Source organism: Gorilla gorilla, chromosome 5 (assembly GCF_029281585.2).
Source record: "Gorilla gorilla gorilla isolate KB3781 chromosome 5, NHGRI_mGorGor1-v2.1_pri, whole genome shotgun sequence".
Taxonomy (NCBI): domain Eukaryota; kingdom Metazoa; phylum Chordata; class Mammalia; order Primates; family Hominidae; genus Gorilla; species Gorilla gorilla.
The window spans coordinates 47,199,871-47,222,540 of NC_073229.2; the positions used below are offsets into that span (position 1 = coordinate 47,199,871).

The 22,670-nt window shown below is 43.6% G+C and overlaps 2 protein-coding genes across 2 annotated transcripts; one reads left to right on the forward strand and one right to left on the reverse strand.

Annotated features, from left to right (window-relative positions):
* The first annotated feature begins 12,719 nt into the window (after window positions 1-12,719).
* OR2I1 (olfactory receptor family 2 subfamily I member 1) lies at window positions 12,720-20,091 on the forward strand. The gene is made up of 2 exons (XM_004043536.4): window positions 12,720-13,169; window positions 15,560-20,091. Exons 1-2 carry the CDS (start codon window positions 13,164-13,166, stop codon window positions 16,433-16,435), a joined length of 882 nt encoding a protein of 293 aa, XP_004043584.2. The 5' UTR covers window positions 12,720-13,163; the 3' UTR covers window positions 16,436-20,091.
* UBD (ubiquitin D) lies at window positions 17,949-22,062 on the reverse strand. Its single transcript, XM_004043531.4, has 2 exons — window positions 21,995-22,062; window positions 17,949-18,683 (listed from the first exon to the last, which is right to left on the reverse strand). Exons 1-2 carry the CDS (start codon window positions 22,019-22,021, stop codon window positions 18,213-18,215), a joined length of 498 nt encoding a protein of 165 aa, XP_004043579.2. The 5' UTR covers window positions 22,022-22,062; the 3' UTR covers window positions 17,949-18,212.
* Window positions 22,063-22,670: the final 608 nt, after the last annotated feature.

The following is a 22,670-nucleotide window of genomic DNA, read 5'->3' on the forward strand; positions in this document are numbered from 1 at the left end:
CCTGGTGGGAGGTGATTGAATCATGGAGGCAGATTTTCCCCTCTGTGCTGCTCTCATGATAGTGAGTGAGTGCTCACCAGATCTGATTGTTTCAAAGTGTATAGCACCTCTCCCATTGCTCTATTTCTGCTGCTCCTGCCATGTGAAGACGTACCTGCTTCCCCTTCACCTTCTGCCATGATTGTAAGTTTCCTGAGGCCTCCCCAGTCATGCTTCTTGTACAGCCTGTCAAACTGTCAGCCAATTAATCCTCTTTTCTTTATAAATTACCCAGTCTCAGATATTTCTTTATAGCAGTGTGAGAATGCACCAATACAGGGCATCATGGTCAGTCCTGGGGAACAGCTTCCTGGAGTGGGAGGAGCTCAGTCCTGGTAACCTGCTGTTCCCTTGCCTGAAACCCCTTGTTTCCTCCACCTTCCATCTCATTCAACAAAGCTCTTGGGAGAACAACTTTAAGGACTCCCTATGCCTCTTCCTTCAAAGGTAGCCAGCCAAGAAGTAGATGGCTGGTTGAGCCATACTAACTACCATGGACAGCAGCAACAGAAGGTCAAAGGCAAAGGTCAGGTATTCTTTTCCTGGCAGGTACACAAGGACAACTAAGGGCAGGCCCCAAACGAGGAAGCTGATGGCCACAAAGCGGACAATGTGGTAGATCCGGATGGGTGAACTGTTCTTCAGGCAGTACAGGCTCCTGATGGTCAAAGTCAGGCTGGAAATGCCCACCACAAGACAAATAAGCATGTGAAATATTATAAAGCCTGCCTGAAATTGGTCACATGCCAGGCCCTTCTCCCATTACTCACAAACCTGGCTAACCACATGCAAAGAAAGGGCCAGGGCGCAGCTCAGGATGCTCATCACAGCAGAGGTGTGCTTTGGGCAGTGGCAGCACCAGGTGGGACAGAGGACACACAGAAAGCTCTCAATATTCATGGCCACCAGGAGACAGAGACTCACTGTGTCAGAGAAATAGGACACAGGCTCCAGAAACACGGCCACCTGCAATGTCGCCTGGTGATACAGCATGAGGATTTTCTCCAACAGGATCACAGTTACACAGGAGAAGTTGACCATATCAGCAGCGGCCAGGTTAAGGACATAGGTCATGTGGGGCTGCTCCTGACCTGGAAGCAGAAGAGCCAGCAGACCACACCATTGCCCACCAGCCCACAGAAGGCCACCAGCACTGTCAGGATGAAAACCACCTGTTTGCCCACCAACCACTCGCCTCCCATATGACTCATGTTCACGTCCTGGGGTCTCTGTCCTGTTGTCCCAGTCCAGCTTCCCAGAGAACACTGAGAGAAGCTGGGCCATGGTGGGCTGCCTTGGCTGCCTGGGCACACCCTGCAAAGACAAAGGTTGGTAACTTACCAGGCCTAGGAAGGAGAGTCAGGGTTGCCTTCTGACCTGCTGGGCTTCCCAAGAGGGTCCTGCTGGGCCTCCCAAGATTGGTGGGAATCTCACAGACCAAAGTCAAGGAGAGGAATGAGTCTCCTGCAAGTGATCCATCCATCCCATATCCTCCACTGCAGGGTACCCTCTCCTGCTTGCCCCCATCCCTCTCTCCACCTCGTTCAGGTATTCTTGATGCTGTGCCCAACACCAGGTGTGTATCCATGCACCTAGGTGCCCATAAAGGAAAGAGGTGCATTTCTTTACCTTTGTTCTCCAACTCTGTCATTGACACAGACAGTTTTCATGGCATGGTTTTGGTGGAGGCACCAGGCAATTCCTCTGCCCTAAGGCTCTGAGATATTCTGAGTCCCACATGGGGCAGTTGCTTTTCAGTGCTCTAGGGAAGGTCTACCCAACCTCTCTCCTGCTCACCTCCCCTCAACTCCTCACTTTCAGCATGAGGGCCTCCTGGTAGGACCTTTATGTTGTTCTGCTGCCTGGAAGGGCCTCTGCACATCTGTAAGCTTTGTATCCTCTTTCCAATCTTTGCCCCAGGATCAACTTCCAGAGAAACTTCTGCTGATCATCCTATTAACATTGCATTCATCACATGCTGAGTGTCTATGCAACTTACTTACCTCTGCAGGAATCCCTCTGTGGGAATGGAAGATTTATCGGGTTTTTTATTCTCTTCACAATGTTGTTCAATAACTTCTCCAGCTCCTGGAACAGGGTTTGACATAGAGGACTCACTTGGGTACGGCAACTATGGAGAGCTTTATGCAGCTCAGTTACACTTGGGGAAGTGCTGGTGACCTCTTCATAGAAGCAAACTTTGCTTCTGAATCACAGAAGCTTCTGGAACAAAGCTTGTTCCACAAACTGATTTTAAAAAAAAAGGCTTCTTGGGGTCCCGAGGGAGACTCACACCTGAACCCTGGGCTACGTCCACAACAGGAGCAGGCACTCTCCTCCACATTGCCAATCACAGGTCTTTCTTTGTAGAATCATGAGGGGAGGGTGACCAACTTATCCTGCTTTGCCTAGGACTTTCCCAGTTTAAGCTCTGAACATCTCTTGTCCTGAAAATCCTCATAGCCCTAGGAAAACCAAGGTGGTTTGTTGCCCAACTTGAAAGTTAAACAGGAGAAGGTCAGTACCCCTTCTGGAATCCCACAGCTTGGTTAAACCCAGTGATCTGAGGAGTTCATGCTGAGACTGTGAGAGCTGACCTCTTGGGGGCAAATCCCAGCTCTTTTTCATAGTAGTTGACTCTTTTTTTGCCTCAGCATCCCCATCTAAGTAAGGGCTGCTGCTATGAGATGAATTGTATTCTTCTAAATTCATATGTTGAACTATCCCAGTACCTCAGAATGTGACTGAATTTGAAGACAGGGACATTAAAGGGGTAATTATGTTTAGATGGGTCATTAGGGTAGGCCCTAATCCAATAGGGGTAGTGTCTTCATAAGTAAAGGAGATTAGGACACAGACACCCACAGGGGGATGACCATGAGAAGACACAGGGAGAAGGCAGCCATCTACAAGCTAAGGAGAGAGGCTTTGGAAAGAAATGATCCCGGCGATCTTTGGATCTCAGACTTTCAGCCTCCTAAAACTGAGAGAATGAACTTCTGCTGTTTAAGCCACTCAGTCTGTGATCTCTGTCATGGGAGCCTGAACTGATGATCACATTTATGATGAAAAGTTTACAGACGGAATTATGGAAAGTCTCAGAACAGTGAGATCTACCTGGTTCTACAACCCTGAGCTGCCGAAGCTTCGCTTCTGAATCACAGAAGCTTCTAGAACAGAGCTTGTTCCACAAACTAACTGATAAATGCCTGCAATATGCCTGGAAATATTCCACAGGTGACCTTGTGGCCTGCAGTCACATATTGGTGCATCAGCAGGGTTTAGGAGAATGCTAGGGACCAGCTCCAAGTGAGCCCAGTGTTTGAATCTTCCCTCCTTGCTGGGATGATGGAGTCCCCTTCAGTTGGCAGCTCTCTTGAAATGGAAGGGTCCAGCCCCAGCCCCTCCCCTCCCTGCACTTGTTGCCTAGACACTCTTATCTGAGGCCAGGGAGGACCGCAGATCTGGCTCAGATCTAATCTGGTCATAGGATGAGTCTTGGGGCTTGGTAACATTGGTGCCCATGGAAACATCAGGGTGACCTGCAGTTCTGTGCCTGGGCCAGGGTGTCAGAACTCATGATGATGACAGAAGAGAAGCTGCAAACAGACCTCCGTGGCCCACCCCAGGCCACCAAGGCATTAAGCAGGAGCAGTTGGGCTCTGGTCCCCAACAAAGAAAGGAGATTTATAGATAAAAGAGTTTCAAGGGGAGAGGTGACTTACCCTTCAACAAAGAGAAAATGCCCACTTTGGAGGCAGCATGTGGCTTCAGGGACAGAGCCAGGCTTCCCATCCCTGGGCTCACTGAGACCTAGCTCATGCCCAAAGACCACTACTGAGGCCAGTGACTAAGCAGCACATTCTTCCTCATCACACAAGAGGAGGACACAGCCCTCCTGGGGTGGGAAGGCTTCATTGCCTGGTGCAGCCCCAGCACTGGGCACAGAGAGATCCTAGCACCTGGAAATGTCATTTCCAAGTCGGGTCATGAGCCAAGCTCCCCAAGGAGCATAAACAACAAACAGGTTGGATCCTGGGATTCAGGGAGCCAGCTCTGATGGAAGTGCTTAGGTTGATGCAGCCAAAATAGCCAAGTAACCTTTGCATTGGGATTGAAGTACTTGCTCTGGTTCTGAGTTGAGAGCCCACCCTCCCCACTTAATCTTTATTTGAGGTGAAATTTACATAACACAAATTAACTAATTTAAAGGGCACAGTTCTGCCTCACTTAGCACCTTCACAATGTTGTGCAACCACCACCTCTATCTGGTTCCAAAATATTTACATACCCCCATAAGAAAGCCTTTTACCTGTTAGCAGTTACTCCCCTTGTCTTCCTCCTCCCAGCTCTTGGCAACCCCATCTACCTTCCATTTCTGCACATTCACCTATTCTGGACATGTCCTATTAGTGGAATCAAACCCTCTGTGATTTTTCGTCTGTTTCTTTCACTCAGCCTCTTGTTTTCGTGGCTTCTTCACAAAGTAGCATGCATCAGAACTTCATTCCTTGTGTTAGATACAAACTAAATATGAATATAGAAGCTGTGAAATCAGAAGATCCAAAAGGATTTTCCTAGAAGTCATAGACTACACTTCAGTAATACAGTGGCTCAAATCCTACCTTTAACAGAATAACACACCCTCTGCCCATCTACACAGTTGGGGCATTTGTGAACCAGGGGCCAGAGCACAGTTGTGGCTCACCTGCTGGGACTACCCTGGAACCCCGAATCCTGCTTTCTCCAGGAACCTGGTTTCTGTCCTGTCCCCATTTTCCTGAGAAATGCACCTTCCCCAGTAAAAAATCATGAGGTTTCAAATTCCAGGAAAATATGTCTCTGAGTTAAAATGGTTTGAAAATGAAAGAAGGAAGAGAGATTTTTTCTCATACCTGGGAAGTCTTGGATAGAATTGGTACCACAAAGGCCAATGTCCTGAGAGATGAAAGTTCTGCCCACAGGTCAGGAAGCACTATAATGATGTCTGATTTGAACTGGGTCCTGACAAGAGGTTGTCAATTTCTCTGTGTCTGTTGGGTCTTCCTGTACTGGGGCAAATTGCATATCAGGGTCCAGGCCTTTATCTGAAACATTGTATCTCAGCATCTCCTGATATCCCCCATCCCACTGACACTTTTAATTACTCTATCCTGAACAATAACTTCCCTCAAAAAAGAAGGATCTTTAAGACAAGTTGTCACCTGCCTCCCTGTGTGAATCTCCTAGAATGACATCCAGCCCAGCCCAGCCCATCTGAGACAGGCAGGAGAGGGAACTCTGGTGGGCATTTTGTCAATAAACTTGAGCATGCCAGGAACTCAAATGTGCTCCTTTCATTTTGCTGTCAATTGAATTGCATTTTTTTTTTTTGCAAAAGATGTGGAAGTTCTTGCAAATCTGTGTCAGAAACTTACATTGGATTCACCAAGCCTAGGGAGATTTGGCTGTGCTTTGTTGGAGCCAATATTTTTCGCCCTGGTTTACCCCACCACTGACTTGCTTTCTTTTTTATTTGAGACGGAGTTTCACTCTTGTTGCCCAGGCTGCAGTGCAATGGTGCAATCTCAGCTCGCTGCAACCTCAGCCTCCTGGGTTCAAATGATTCTCCTGCCTCAGCCTCCTGAGTAGCTGGGATTACAGGCATGCACCACAACACCTGGCTAATTTTGTATTTTTAATAGAGACAGGGTTTCTCCATGTTGGTCAGACCGGTCTCGAACTCCCAACCTCAGGTGATCCGCCCACCTTGGCCTCCCAAAGTGCTGGGATTACAGGGGTGAGCCACCGAACCCGGCCTTGACTTGCTTTTATGAGGCAAGAAAAGACATGTCTCCTTGTTGCACTAATTTCGATCAATCAATAAGTCAATTAGTTCATTTTCATTACATCTCTCTGAATCAACTGAGAGATAAATTGAGAAGTCAAAACAATGCCCAACAACATAGCATCTTTATTCCCCCCTCCCCTAATGACCTGGGAAGCAGTTTGTGACCCCAAAGCACTTGCTTATATGTTATTCTCTCCAGGAATTGAATTTACTCCTCAAAGTAATAGGCACAGGCACCCATGGTCAACACCTGTCTCCTGAAGCTTATCACTTAATGGAGGGAACCCAGGAGTATGATTCCTCCATGCAGACAGTCAGATTCCAAGGAGAAAGGAGGAAAAGGCCTTCAAATGCCACATTCAGCCCCTTCTTCTGGATGCCCCACTCAGCAAAGTCACTTGTGGCTGATGCTGGTCAGAGAAGCCCTTCCAAATGGGAACATGGGTGTAGGAAATATGTGCTTCTCACACTCCCAAAGGATCACAAATGGGGCTCTGTGTCTCTTAACTTCCTCATGTATAAAAGTACATACTCACTAGAACATGATTTTACAACATTTCCATCATTCCTATGCAATGTGTTGGGAAGTGATCCTTTCTGATCTATATTTTGGAAGAGTTTGTATAGAATTGTATTATTTTTTTCTTTAAATGTTTGGTAGAATTCACCAGTGGAGACATCTGGGCCTGGGCCTTTTCTGTGGGAAGATATGCAATGACAGTTTTAATGTCTTTACTTCTTGTAGGCTTATACAGATTTTCTATTTCCTCTTGAGTCAATTTTGGTAATTAGTTTTTCTAGAAATTTATCCATTTCATCGAAGGTGTCTAATATGTTAGGATAAAGTTGTTCATAGGATTTCTTTATAATCCTTTAAATTTCTATAAAGTTGGTAGTGATGTGCCCAATTTCATTTCTGATTTTAGGAATTTGAGGCAATTTTTTTTCTTGGTAAGTCTAGCTAAAGGTTTGTCAATTGTGTTGTTATTTTCCATGATTCAACTTTTGGTTTCATTACTTTTCTCTATAGTGTTTTATTTTCTATTCCATCTACTCTTGCTCTCTTCTTTATTATTTCCTTTCTTCTGCTTGCTTTGGGGTTAGTTTTCTCTTCTTTTCCTTGCTTCTTACCATAGAAAGTTGAATTACTGATTAGAGGTATTTTTCTTTTCCAATGTAGGCATTTACAGCTACAGATTTTCCTCTAAGCACTGGTTTATCTCCATCTCATAAATGTTGACATGTTATGGTTTCATTTCATTTCATGCATAATTCTTTTTAATTTCCCCTGTGTTTTTTTTCTTTCACCTGTTATTTGTGGATTCCTGAAGTTTCCAACTGTTGGTGATTACTCATTCAATTCCATTGTGGTTGGAATACATATATTGTATTAGTTCAATTTTTTTTTTAATTTATAGATAATTTGTGCCCTCCCATCTAGTCTATCCTGGAGAATGTTCCATGTATGTTTCAAAAGCATGTATAATTCATTTGTTGTTGTCAAGTAGGTCAAGTTGGTTGATAATGTTTCAGCCTCTGTATCCTTGCTGATTTTCTATCTAGTTGTTCCATCAATGATTGATAATGGAGTGTTGAAATCTTCAACTATTTTTAATGATTTGTTTATTTATCCCTTCAATTCTGTCATTTTCATGTTTTATGTATTTGGGGGATGTGTTGCTAATTGTGTGTATGTTTATAATCCTCATATCCTCCTGATAAATTGAAATTTTATCATTATAGAATATGCCTCTTTATTTCTAGTAATGCTGTTTTTCTCAAGGTCTACTTTGTCCAATATTAGTAGAGCTGTCTCAGCTCTTTCATCATAGTTTTCTACATGGTATACTTTTTTCCACCCTCTTTTTTTAACCTATTCATTTTAAAATCAAAACTGCCTCTTGTAGACTGCATATACCAGACATTGGACATACTAGGTGAACATATTAGATGAACAATTTTAAACACGTTCAAAGAACTAAAGGAAACCATGTCAAAAGAACTAAAGGAAAGCATGAGAATGATATCTCACCAAATACAAAACATCAATAATGAGATGGAATGTTAAAAAAGAAACAAATAAAATTCAGTAATTGATAAATAAAATCATAGAAATAAAAACTTCACTAGATAGCCTCAATAACAGATTTGAGAAGGCAGAAGAAAGAATCAGTAAATTTAAAGATAGGTGGGGAAATTATCCAGTATGAGGAACATGAATTAAAAAGAAGAAGAATGAACAGAGTTTCAGAGACCTGTGGGACACAATCCCGTGTACCAAAACACATAAACGAGAATTTTCAGGAGAGGATAGAATAAAAGGAACAGAAGGAATATTTAAAGAAATACTAGCTGAAAAACTCCAAATTCAATGAAAAAATGTTAATCTACACTTTCACAAAGCTCAACAAACTTAGATAAAATAAATTCAAAGAGATTCACACATAGAAACATTATAATCAAACTGCCAAGAAACAAAGAAAGAATCTTGAGGGCAAAAAGAGGGAAGCGACTTATCATGTACAAGAGATTCTCAGTAAGAATAAGAACTAATTTCTCATGAAAAATTACAGAGTCAGGAGGCAATGGGATGACATATTCAAAGTAGCAAAAGTAAAATACTGTCAATGAACAATTCTAAAGCCTGCAAAACTATTCTTCATAAATGAACTAGAAATTAAACATTCTCAGATTTTGAAAACTGAGAGAAGCTGTAATTACCAGACCTGTCTTATGGGAAATTATAAAAGCAGTCTTGCAGGTTGACATGAAAGGACACTACATAGCAACTCGAATCCGCATGAAGAAATGAAGAACTCCAGTAAAGGTAACTACATGGGTAAATATAAAAGACAGTATAAATGCAATTTGTTTGCGATTTCCTCTCTCATATGATTCAAAAGACAAATACATAATGAAATAATTATAAATCTGTATTGATAAGCCTACAATGTATAAAGATGTAATTTGTATGGCAATAAAAACACAAAGAAGCAGAAGAGAATGGAGCTGTATGGAAGCAAAGGTTTTGTGTGCTATTGAAATTAAATTGCTATTAATCTGACTAAATTGTTATAAATTATTAATTGCAAGATCCAGGGCAATATTTAAAAAATACCTCAAAAAGTATAGTAAAAGAAACAACAAGGAGAATTAAGTAAAACACTAACAAAATTTGTTTAACATACAAAGGTAGTAATAATGGAATAGAGCAATAAAAAACACGATATAAAGAAAATAAGTAGCAAAATGACAGATCAAAATCCTATACTATCAGTAATTACATTAAATGTAAATATATTAAACACCCCCTTTAAATGGCAGAGACATGAAAAAAAAAAGAAATCCTGTCATTCATGTCAACATGGATGAACCTGGAAGACACCATGTTAACTGAAATAAGCAGGCACAGAAAGATAAAGACTGTGTGTTCTCACTCACATATGGAAGCTAAAAAATGTTGAGCTCATTAGAAATAGAGAGAGGAATTTTGATTATTAGAGCACAGGAAGGATCAAAGGGAGGAGAGAGGGAAGTATAGGAAGAGATTGGTTCATGGATACAAAATTACAGCTAGATACCAGGGGAGGAGGCTGGCAAGATGGTGGAATAGGAATAGCTCTGGTCTGCACCTCCCAGCAAGATTGACCCAGAAGGTGGATGATTTCTGCATTTCCAACTAAGGTACCCAGTTCATCTTATTGGGACTGGTTGGACAGCGGGTGCAGCCCATGGAGGGTGTGCCAAAGCAGGGTGGGGCATCGCCTCACCCGGGGAGCACAAGAGGTCGAGGAACTCCCTCTCCTAGCCAAGGGAAGCCGAAGCCTTGAGGGACTGTGTGGGGAGGAACGGTGCACTCTGGCACAGATACTGCGCTTTCCTCACGTCTTCGAAACCTATAGACCAGGAGATTCCCTCTGGTGCCTATGCCACCAGGGCCCTGGGTTTCAAGCACAAAACTAGGAGGCTGTTTAGGCAGACACCAAGCTAGCTGCAGGAGGTTTATTTTTTCTGATTAAGTCAAGCAGCAGTTCTCACCGTGGATAATTAGGCCTCCCACTGGGACATTTGGCAATGTCTGGAGCTGGTTTTGATTGTCACAATTAGAGAGGAGGCACTACTATCACCTAGTGGGTAGAGCCCCGAGATGGTGCTAAACATCCTACAATGCACAGGACAGCACCCCCAACAAAGGATGATCCAGTCAAAATCGTCAGTAGTACTGAGGTGGAGGGCACTGATCTTTAGATCTTGTGACTAGGCTTTTTCTTTCTGAGTAACATGGAAACTGCTGAAAGATTTTGAGATAAGAAGTGGTATGATCTGAGTTGTTATAAATGGGTTACTCTGGCTTCCATGTTGAGAATATACTAAAGGTTAAGGGAAGAACCAGAGGATTACTTCAATCATCCAAGCAAGAGATGTTGACAAGGACAGACCAGAGTGGTGGTCCTAACAGTGATAACGACTTATCAGTTTCACAACATATTTTTGAAGGTAGAGCCAATAGAATTTGTGGGTAGATTATATGTGAGTGAGATGAAGAAGAGTCAGTATCACAAGATTTTTGTCTGAGAAACTAGAAGAATGGATTTTCATTACAGGAGATGAGAAAGGCTACAGAAGAAGCACATTGTGGGGGAGAGGGTGGGTAGTAAGGAGCTCAGTTTATGGCATGTTAAATCTGAGATGTGTATTAGATACCAAAAGCTGCTGGTGGGTAGACAGTTGGACATAGGAATCTGGAGGTTAGGAGAAAAATCCAGCCTGGAAATATAAATTTAGGAGTCATCAGCATATAGATGGTGTACAATGTCATAAGACTGGATGAGGGAAGTGCATGTAAAAAAGGAAAGAGGACTGAACCCTAGGCACAGCAGGGAGAGGAGGAGAAACCAATAAAGGAGATTCAGAAGGAGCAGCTGGGAGAATTTGGTGATTTGAAGCTGTCAGTCAGCTCAGACTGACATAACAAAATACCATAAACTTTGTGGCTTCAACAACAGAAGTTGATTTCTCACAGTTCTGGAGGCTGGGAAGTTCAAGATCAAGATGCTGGCTGATTTTGTTCCTGGTGATGGCTCTCCTCCTGGCTTGCAGACAACTCCCTACTTGCTGCCTCCTCACGTGGCCTTTCCTCTTTTATAAGGAAACTAATCCTATTTGGCCCTCACCTTTGTGACCTCATTTAACTATAATTACCTCCTAAAATGCCCATTTCAAATACCATCACATTGAGGATTAGATTTTCAACATATGAATTTTGGGGGGGACACAATTCAGTCCATAGCAGAAGTGAAAGGCATGTTCCAAAAAGGAAAGTTAAGTCCACTCTATTGAAAATCTTCTAACAGGTCAAGTAACATGAGGATTGAAAACTACTATATCAATGTGGAGGTCAGTTTGTGACCTTCGATGAAAGGTTTCCAGTGCAGAAACCTTGTTGGAGCCAACCCAAAAGAGAATTCAAGGACTTGGATGGTAGCTAGGGGGAAGTGAAGTCAAGAGAAGATTATTTTCTGATGAGTGAAATCAAAGTATGTTTATGTATTGATGGGGATGGTCCACTGGAAGGACAAATTACATTACAGGAAAGAGGGGAAAGATTAGAGTAATGTCCCTGAATAAGTGGAAAGGGATGGAATATAGTGGGCAAGTGGGGGTACTGGCATCAGACAGATGCAAAATAGTATATTCCTAGCAGTATCAGAAGAAAAGGTGGAGTCCTATATGTGAGCACAGATGCAAGTAGGTGAACAGATGGGTTAGTAAGAACTTCTCTTTTTATTGCTTTACATTTTTCAGTAAAAAATGAAGTAAAATTTTTATCTGAGAAAGATGATATTATTTGAGAGAGAGGAGTACTGGGGATTTGAGGAGAGACCAGAAAGTATGCATGAGTTACGTAGGAGAGGGGAAAGTGAGTGGACTAGGAAAATATGATTATCAATGACATTAGCCCCTTCCTCTTAAAGTAGTGGTCATGAATATAAAGTGAAACCTCTCAGTGTGGCTATTGGCTTTCCTTCAGCCACAGTCAGCTGAACAAATATAGGGAGAGAGTAGGATTATAGTTGGATTTAAATAGGAAAGCAATTTAGCTGAAAGAGTGTAACAAGTGAAAAGGGCAGGAACATTGAGGTATGCAAAGGAGTAATAGTGATTGACGAGACAGTCTAAGCTTGACAGAGAACTGAAGATACAAGGGGCATGAGGGGCCACAATGAATTTGCAGACCTCTCACTGAGGAAGAAACTGAGAGGAAAGTATAGAAAGATAATCTATGAGGATACTGAATTCACCAAGAATCATCACAGTACTGGAGAGAGTGAGAGGGGATCAGGGACAAAAATCTTCAAGGACGAAGGAGGAGCAAAGGGAAAGAGAATGATGACAGCCACAAGTGGGGAGGTGGGCTTTGGAGCAAAGCTGATGACATAACAGTCAAAGCTACATTCAAAACTAAGAATGACTTCAACAAATCTACAAAATTCCTGACAGAAAGGGTTATTTTCCTTGTTTTACAGATGATGACATTGAGAGTCACTGAAGTTAAACAATTAGCTTAAGGTCATTCCATCAGAGAATGAAATTCTAAACCAGTTCCAATTGAATAGTAGAAATGTTAATGAGAGGGAATTACGCTGCCTTTGGCCTTCATACACTGCCAGAGACACACTACCCTAAAGGGACTTTCCCTCCAGAATTTCCTCTTCCCCACTCTTGGGGACTCCTCTCCGGACACCTTCATGCAAAGTACTAATGATAGGAGTGGGACATCTATTCCCCAGAGCTCCATCCTCTCTTCTAAATAACAGGGAACGTTGAGTCCCCTGTTTTTTCTCTAGTGAGAGCACTCATCAGCATGCTTCCTCCTTCTCTCTGTGTCCTTTAGATCCAGGAGGGATATTTGCTACCACCTCCAGCTAATGCTGATTTGCTACCAGCACAAGGCCCAGGTCCTTGTCTGGTCTGTACCCCATTACAAGGTTCTCCAGGAACAGACATCACCACCTCTGCCTAGATCCTGAAATTTCACAAATGTAGGTTCTTTCTTACCCGTTCTTTTTATTCCTCTATTTACAAGCACAATGACACCCACCCCTCGTCTTCTTCCTGAAATACCTGGCTCTGATCTCAGGCACCCATTCCAGAAATCAACACAGCTATGCAATTGCATCTTTTATTAAATACTCCCAACTCCATTTCAAATCCAGAGAATCCAGAGCAGGAGCAAGAGACCAACCTATCATCTGGAAACTCAAGGTGTAAACATTAGTGCCAAAGATTAGTCATGAAGGTAAGTTGGGTATTACAGTGCCCTACAACAAAATGGTCTTGTGCCGAGAGCCACATTCTGAAATACCAAGTGAAGTTTGATGACACATTATATTATATATTTCACAACAGATTTGTCTTCTAGATGTGTGAGGGAGATGATGGGTTTATGTGTACAGGTGCACACATGCCTATGTTTTGGGGAATTTGTGCATACATGTAACAAGAATGTTATCTGTGCAGTTTTATTATTGTGTGCCTGTTTTCATGGTGTGGCATATTTGAAGAGGAATGGTTTAGAGCTTGCCTGGCTAAACTGTTGTGTGTCCGTGTAATCACCGCATTAAAGAATTTGACCTTTTGTAACTCAACATCTCTAGCCACCATTGGTCTGTAAGCCTGAATGTCACCTCTCCTACTTTATTCATCTCTGATATGACCCCAAATTATAAAATGATCTATAAATATAGGTAAGACTTTGCATGTCCTTTCATGCTCCACAGTCTCTAGCACAGTGGATCCTGGCTGATCAAACAGGAAGGACCTCGAAGTTAGTCAAATATAAGTGGAAAACCTATTAAGCATTTACAAATGATGTGGCCTTGGGCAAGTAATTTAACTTCAATTACTCTCCTAACATACTCTATAAAATAAGGCTATTGCCTAATTTTCAAGTGAGTTAAGATTAGAGTTAGTAAATGAAAAGAGATGTAAATGTTCATAGCAGTTATATCACTGCCTAGCATAAGAACCCCTTAAAAACCTGTTTCTTAATCTGGGAAACAGATATGACGATAGTTAGCATTTATTAAAGGATGACAATAGTTAACAACTGCTATGTGCCAGGCCTTGTTCTAACAGCTTTTCATATTTAGCCCACTTAACATATTTCTATTTTCATATGAGGAAACTGAGGCAGAGAGAGGCTAAGTAACATACCCAAGGTTTTTCAGCTAGAAAATGGCAGAGCCAGGACTCAAACCCAGGCAGTCTGGCTGCTGAGCCCTGGTTCTTAATTATGACGTTAATGCTTGTTCTGCCCAGTGAGGATAAAATGAGTGAAACATAAAATCAAACAGGATGTTTTGATAGGGAGCAGTGTTTTTTCCCTCTGAAAAATGAAAAATTAGGTTATTGTGATTTTGTAATTTACAGCAGTGAATATGATGTGAAAAATAAGTTATCTATATAATAATTTATGTCAGGAGTCATGCAACAGAAAGATTTCTGTCCATCACATAAACTTTCATCCATTACATAACCCATATGTTTCTGTACCATTAAGACACTTGGTTCAACAAGACCCTTGGAGAATGAGGTTCCTTTTGTTCCCTGGGGTTCTCTTTTTATTTTATTTTTGGATTAATATTTGATAGTAAAGCCAAGGAGTTGGGACAGGAAACTTAGATGTCATCTAGTTCAAACTCCTTGATTTACATATGAAAAAATTGAGACAGAGGGAAACGAAGATTTCCCCATATCATATAACTGGCTAAAGGGAGCTATGTAGGTAAAACCAAGATGTCCTGATATTCTAGTCTACCAGAAAGTGTTCTTTTTTTCTACCAACTGATTCCTGATTTAAAGGCTAGTATACGTGTGCTGATCTCCCCTCAGTGGGAGGGGCATGGAAGTTGGGATTAGTCTCTATTCACAACAAATTAAAAATCAGTAATCAGCCGTATAATGGGTTGTGTTAGAAAGTAAACTAAGGCCCAATAAAATATTTAAGAGTTTATTTGAGCAGTGATCCATGAATTGGGCAGCTCCAAGCCAGAAGTGGCTAGGGAGCTCCCCAGAGAGAACATGAGGAGGAAGCTTTTTAGGACAAATAGATAAAAGCAAAGATAATGTTTCATTGGTTACGGTTATACAGTTACACAGTTATACAGTTGCCTTATTTGGTCTATCCCATGAGGAAGTCCTAGTTACTAATTACGTTTTTGTTGGCTGCTTCTGATTGGTTGAGCTTAAGTTCTGTGTTTCTTTAACATAGGCATTTACAAGAAATACCACAAATAAAGTTTCAGACACGCTTGCAAATCAAGCAAGGTTAAGGTCACTTAGGAGGCCCGACTGGCTCTGTCTACTCAAGGATTCTTCTGGCCTCGTCTCCATTTTACATGAACTGTTGCATAAATAAACACAGAGTACCTGAAACAACGGAGGTGATCATTCTGCCTACCGAGTGTTGGCCAGGCCAAGCTTGGAGTGTTGCTCTTATTCTTACGGAGTTTATTTTTAAGTAATCTCATCTGTAAATGGGATTACAATCCACAAACTACCTTGTATATGATTCCATTCCTTCTCCCAGCCCAGCCCCACACTCCAAGGTTTTCCCTTTGCTTATAAGGGGTAGTCACCCTTTTTTATTTCGACCTTCCAAACATTCTGGGAGTTTTCCTCCTTTAGGCCAACTACAGCGCAGAGGAGCGCTTTCTCCTGCTGGGTTTCTCCGACTGGCCTTCCCTGCAGCCGGTCCTCTTCGCCCTTGTCCTCCTGTGCTACCTCCTGACCTTGACTGGCAACTCGGCGCTGGTGCTGCTGGCGGTGTGCGACCCGCGCCTACACACGCCCGTGTACTACTTCCTCTGCCACCTGGCCTTGGTAGACGCGGGCTTCACCACTAGCGTGGTGCCGCCGCTGCTGGCCAACCTGCGCGGACCAGCGCTCTGGCTGCCGCGCAGCCACTGCACGGCCCAGCTGTGCGCATCGCTGGCTCTGGGTTCGGCCGAGTGCGTCCTCCTGGCGGTGATGGCTGTGGACCGCGCGGCCGCAGTGTGCCGCCCGCTGCGCTACGCGGGGCTCGTCTCCCCGCGCCTGTGTCGCACGCTGGCCAGCGCCTCCTGGCTAAGCGGCCTCACCAACTCGGTTGCGCAAACCGCGCTCTTGGCTGAGCGGCCGCTGTGCGCGCCCCGCCTGCTGGACCACTTCATCTGTGAGCTTCCGGCGTTGCTCAAGCTGGCCTGCGGAGGCGACGGAGACACTACAGAGAACCAGATGTTCGCCGCCCGCGTGGTCATCCTGCTGCTGCCGTTTGCCGTCATCCTGGCCTCCTGCGGTGCCGTGGCCCGAGCTGTCTGTTGCATGCGGTTCAGCGGAGGCCGCAGGAGGGCGGTGGGCACGTGTGGGTCCCACCTGACAGCCGTCTGCCTGTTCTACGGCTCGGCCATCTACACCTACCTGCAGCCCGCGCAGCGCTACAAAGGCACGGGGCAAGTTCGTATCGCTCTTCTACATCGTGGTCACACCTGCTCTCAACCCGCTCATCTACACCCTCAGGAATAAGAAAGTGAAGGGGGCAGCGAGGAGGCTGCTGCGGAGTCTGGGGAGAGGCCAGGCTGGGCAGTGAGTAGTTGGGGAGCGGAGAAAGTATTAAGCCAGAACCCAAGGATGGAAATACCCATTAGTGAGTCAGTTTAGCCTTCAGGCTGTTCATTTTTGTATGATAATCTGCAAGATTTGTCCTAAGGAGTCCAATGGGGGATATGTTTTCCTCCCGTGCGGAAATGTTTAGTTCTTGAGGGAAAATCCCTAAATCCTCTATATACTCAGGTTTAGGGAAGGAAAACCTACCCCTCACAACTCCACGCGCAGGGAAAATGATGGACGTGATGCTCGCCTTTAGCTTCCTCCCTATCTGATGGAAGACCATGGAAGACCTCTTGGTCTCTGCAATCAGAAGTCTCAAATTGACAAGAAAATCATAGTCCCTACCCTGCAAGAGAGGGTACATCCAGAAAAAGCGACCATGGACTCTCTTCTCAGAAATCAGTCCAACTTAGTGCAGACCTGGCCAGATGACCAGTGCCCTCCCCGGGGCATTTCACCCATAAATGTGATGAGGAAAGCCCATAAATGGTGGTGAATTTTGCTGAGTGGGGTTAAGACTGGAAACCCCCCTGCAGGAGTTGGTTCTTGAGCAAGTTTTAAAGAAACAAGGAACTAGGATGAGTGTGGAAGAAGGCGGGCATGTCTCAGGCCGTGAAAAAAACTCACAAGTGATCAGTAGTGAGTCATGAGAGAGAGAGCAAGAGAGAGAGTCAGAGAGAGGAGTAAATGGAGGGAGGAAGATGGAGGAAGGGACTCAAGTTCTCAAGACAGGAACAGGGATCTCCTCATGAAAAAAAGAAGAGAGGAAAATGCTCAATCAGCAGAACCTGAGCAGAATATTGAGGTCAACCCAGAAGCCAGCTCCTCACCCACCCTCACCTAGACTGGCGCCCTCATCCTGGAGAAGACCTGCTAGACCCTAAGGCAGGTAGGAGAGAGGGTGGTCCACAGTCCTCCAGCTTTAGAAAGTTTGTTCGCTCCCAATGTCCATCTGCCCCTAGGAATCCCCACTAGTTAAACAGAATCGCTAGATCCCTGTGGAAAATACCTTTCCTTGCCCACCATCATCCCCAGAAATAATAACTATTTTAGTTGGGTGTGGGACATAGAGAATAAAAGGGGGCATGGTGCCAGACTTCATTTCATACAAATAGCTTTAAAGGAGAAGAGGGGGGAAGGAGTTTAATTTAGTTTCTAAAATGTTTAGTAATTTCATTGTGATCATGTCAGAGCAACTAATTCATTTTATAAAATATCATTTCACTATGCTCTATAAGTAGAAATTCAATTTGGTTCAACCATTATTGAGTGATATAAATAAAGCACTGGACTTAACAAAGACAGAAATACAGAAATCAGTAGAACATGGATCCCAACCTAAAACTTACTCTCTTGTCGTAAAGGAAAGGAGATAGGAGTTTTTGCATAAATAACAAGGTATCAAGACAGAATTACATTCCAAGCTGGCTTTGAATGCTCTATTTTGCCTTAAAAATTTATTTACTAGTCTCAGTAATACATTATTAAAAATCATGTCACTTAATTAATTGTGTTAGAATCAAAGAAACATAGAGTTGGGCAATATTCTTCATCCTACCCATCCCACCCAAATCTTACTCTACTCATCTCATTCTCATTAATTTTGGGAAATCATCAGAAGATGTGTTCGTTGAGTAAGAGATTAAAAGAAATAAGCTTTTTGACCCCTGCCAACACCCCATCCCCAGGGTGGTCAACCTCCAATACAATAAGATGCCAGGAAGAGTAAGTTGCCCTTTCTGATGCCGTAATCTGCCATTATCTTCCCATCTTCCAGTCTCTTTCCATTGCAAGTCACAATCTGGGTCTCAGGGATTATACCCGTCTTAGTCTTGATCATTGCTTTCACTTGTGCCACTGAGCTGGACCTTCGCACCTGGAGGAGGTGCCTCTTTCCCTCATCAACTGACTCCACAAGAAACAAGGGCAGCTCCTCGTCACTGGGCTTCACCACTTTCAGGGTAAGGTGGATGGTCTTCTCTTTGTCAATGCCATAAGATGAGAGGCTTCTCCGTGGCTTTAAGATCTTGGAGCCCAGCAAAAGAACCTGGTCCTGCACAGGAACCTTGGTCTTAGACCGGACATGTTCTTTGATTTTTTTCACGCTGTCATCTGGGTTGGCATCAAAGGTCATTAAATCCCATTCCTCGGAACGGACATGCACCTGGGAAGTGAAAGCCACAAGACAGTTACCTAGGATGCCTGCCTCCCTTACACTTCTACTCCCCACCACAATGGCTCCCCCTCTTCCACTATCTATCTGGTCCTCTAGCTCCTATTCAGTAGACAGTGTCCCTCTCTTTCTTGGAACTTCTTTTTTGGAATTACCAAGTTACAACACAAATAAGATAATTTGTCCCATTCCTTTATAATCACACCTTTTTTTCGATCTTGAGAATGGAAAATAAAATCCTGAGCCCCCAACCAACTGAACGGACGCTCTTTTGCTCAGGGGGACCCTAGAGAAACTTTAAAAACTTAGTCATTGGGCCAAGGGTGGTGGCTTACACCTGTAATCCCAGAACTTTGGGAAGCTGAGGCAGGCTGATCAATTGAGGCTGGGAGTCAACTTGGTGAAACTCCGTCTCTACTAAAAATACAAAAATTAGCCAGACGTGGTGGCGAGTCCCTGTAATCCCAGCTACTCAGGAGGCTGAGGCAGGAGAATCATTTGAATCCAGGAGGCAGAGGTTGCAGTGAGCGGAGATGGCACTACTGCACTCCAGCCAGGGCAACAGAGTGAGACTCTGTCTCAAAAATATAAATAAACAAAACATTTCAGTCATGATGGAACAGGAGGTTGGATATGCCTCATTGTATCTTCTCCCTTTTGCAGTTTAGACACAACTGACCAGCAAATTTAGAGATTATAAGACTGAGAGAATGGATTCTTTGTGGCAATAAGATAGCAAATTATAAACAAGACCGAGGGCTATAACAGGCAAGAGTTAAGTCATGTATCCCTTACGCTTAAAGAATAAACTATGTTCTGCCACAAAGTTTTTTCTTTTTTCTCTAGCAGCTAAACAAGCACTGGCCTTGACAGGAACAATATTAAAACAATTACAGCTCACCCTGTGTTGGGGAACACAGGCTAACTGACCCCGTGTTCCACAAGCCATAACTACAGTTTTAATTGGACAAAAGACTTATTTTGGTAATTTTCTCCTGATAAGAGACCACTGACCATGGACTGGTTCTGGCTAGTTTACAGAAGCTGCGCATTTGAATGCCTTTGTGTCCCTGCTTCACCTTTTCATGTATAAGGCCTAACTGTAATGCAATTAAATGTTAAGTCTCCACTTCAGAGTGACCATGGGTGGTATGTAACATGCAAGCTTATTCAATATGCATGCATTAGGACCCCCTTCATGAATATTCATTGCCTCTGCTATAACCTATTGGATATGTATACTTAGCAAACCCCTTCAGCATAAATTCCTATGTCACCGTTCCTCCTGCAAAGTGCTTGCTTTTGGTTTTCAATCAGAAGCAAAACTTCCCAGCCTGTCAGAATGGCTACCTTGCAGACTATAACCTTTCATAGGAAATAAACTCCCCTTCTAAATTTATGAATTGTGTGATTTTTTTTAGTTGACAGTCTTTACATTTCGTTTTTCTGTGCATTTCAATGGATGTAAAAAACATACCTTTATCCATCTCAAAATGTAATTAGTGATTTTCCACCTTATTTACCTGCCTCTCCTATCCAGATAAAGTTTGTCAAATGTCAACAAGTAAATACGAGGCTTCAAAAGATGTACATCAGACTCTAAAAACAACTCTCAAAGAGAATTTCCAAAACATGACAGCCTCATGAAGATACTCATAGCCATAGGATACCCTCTGTCAATACTTCGGAAGGAAATCCTGGGTAGCACACATAATCACTGAACTGTTAGTTTCTTTTCAAATATCCCACTGCTTTATAATAATAACTCACATACTACCGTGACACTATGTTCAGTGTTTCTTGTTAATTTATATTTCTTGTGTTTTTATTTTTATCTAATGACAGACAGGACTAGCTGGATTTCCTAGGCCGACTAAGAATCCCTAAGCCTAGCTGGGGAGGTGACTGCATCCACCTTTAAACACGGGGCTTGCAACTTAGCTCACACCTGACCAATCAGGTAGTAAAGAGAGCTCACTAAAATGCTAATTAGGCAAAAACAGGAGGTAAAGATATAGCCAATCATCTATTGCCCGAGATCACAGAGGGAGGGACAATGATCGGGATATAAACACAGGCATTCGAGCCAGCAACGCTACCCTCTTCGGGTCCCCTCCCTTTGTATGGGAGCTCTGTCTTCACTCTACTAAATCTTGCAACTGCACTCTTCTGGTTCATGTTTCTTACGGCTTGAGCTGAGCTTTCGCTTGCCATCCACCACTGCCGTTTGCCACCGTCGCAGACCCGCAGCTGACTTCCATCCCTCCGGATCCGGCAGGGTGTCCGCTGTGCTTCTGAACCAGTGAGGCGCCCATTGCCGCTCCTGACTGGGCTAAAGGCTTACCACTGTTCTGCACGGCTAAGTGCCCGGGTTCATCCTAATCGAGCTGAACACTAGTCACTGGGTCCACGGTTCTCTTCCGTGACCCATGGCTTCTAATAGAGCTGTAACAACCACCACATGGCCCAAGATTCCATTCCTTGGAATCCATGAGGCCAAGAACCCCAGGTCAGAGAACACGAGGCTTGCCACCATCTTGGAAGCGGCCTGCGGCCATTTTGGAAGCAGCCCACCACCATCGTGAGAGCTCTGGGAGCAAAGACCCCCTGGTAACACTAATATAGAATGTGATCTCCTTTGATAAGACTAGGGCCTCACTCACAGAAGGTAGGGACTATATCTAAGTCTTACTTCAATAGCTGGAAAATCCTAAAAGATGGGAAAACTCACCCCTAATGGCCACTTGAAAGCCTGAGAAGACCTCCCTCATACTCCATTCAGAAATATTTTCCCAATCTAGATATTGCAGACATTTCTTCACTGGAAGATCTGTGTTAAGCATTGCCTTAATTCCAGGTTCTCGCCGTAGTGCATATTTTCTTATATAATGTAATGTGTTAGATCATTAACAACTTCAGATGAATGAGTTTTGTGAAGCTCTCCTTTGAGAGGAGAGGGAAGATTAAGTTTAAGAACCCTAAAAAATGTTACCATAATTTCAAATCTCACCAGCCCTGTGGAACACAAAGCTCACCCCCACTTTTTCTTCTACCATTTATCCCTAAGAGTAGCTAGTCCAATGTTTTATTTAAAAAAGAACACAGAAGCCAGATAACCAGCTTCTCTTCAGACAATCCCTCTTCCCATTCTGCAAATGTCAATGCCAGCCTCTTCTCCTGAAGGATGCCTGCCCCAGCCACCCGGAGCCCTGAGTACTGCCCAGCCCCCGTTTCTAAGATCTCTCCCCAACTCTTGAAAGTGCTTTTCCTTTCCCCATCCCCTTTATCAAATCCCAACTTACACAGAGGCAGGAAGCATTGGGAGCCATCTCTGCAGACAAGGGGCCAGAAACCAGAGACAGAAAAAGGACTTTGCGTGCAGCTTATATACCAGAGTTGAGTTGGAAATCCCCTGCCTGGATTGCTGTGTTTGTCCAGCTTTGCTGTGCCCTTTGTTCTTGCATGCTCCCATGAATTTTCTTTCACTTTTGCTGGGCAGGAGTTAATAGACAAAGAATGCTTTCTGATCACGTACTTCTCCCCTCAAGCAATCTATTTGCAAACCTCATTCCAAACATGGGATGGTCTTTCTGTGTTGAAAACTTTTCCCTTTTCTCAGGAAAGATCTTTGTCTGTTGAAGCCACCTGGATCTATACCCACAGCCCAAACCTAAGCTGCAGATCTCTATGTCTAGCTGTGTCTGTGTCTATGGGAATTCTCGTTCCTTGAATTCCCGGCATATCCTTGAACACCCCAATCTCTCTGCCATCTCCATGCCACTGAGCATGCCTTTTCCTCCAACTCTATCCCCACCACCATGAATTTATAAGAACACACGGTGTAAACAGCATCTTCATCAAAAAGCCTTCCCTAACTCTTTTCCTCCCCATCCTGGGTTATGTGTCCATCTTCTATCCTCTACACTTCCTTCAAATGCCTCTCAGAGCATGTTTCTTCAACAATAGCATCGTCTGCTT

Excerpts from the sequence above, each read along its gene's own strand:
- UBD (XM_004043531.4), bottom strand. The coding sequence starts at position 22,021 with ATGGCTCCCAATGCTTCCTGCCTCTGT. Across the intron at positions 18,684-21,994 it reads CCAATGCTTCCTGCCTCTGT|GTGCATGTCCGTTCCGAGGA; the intron begins GTAAGTTGGGAT and ends TTCACTTCCCAG.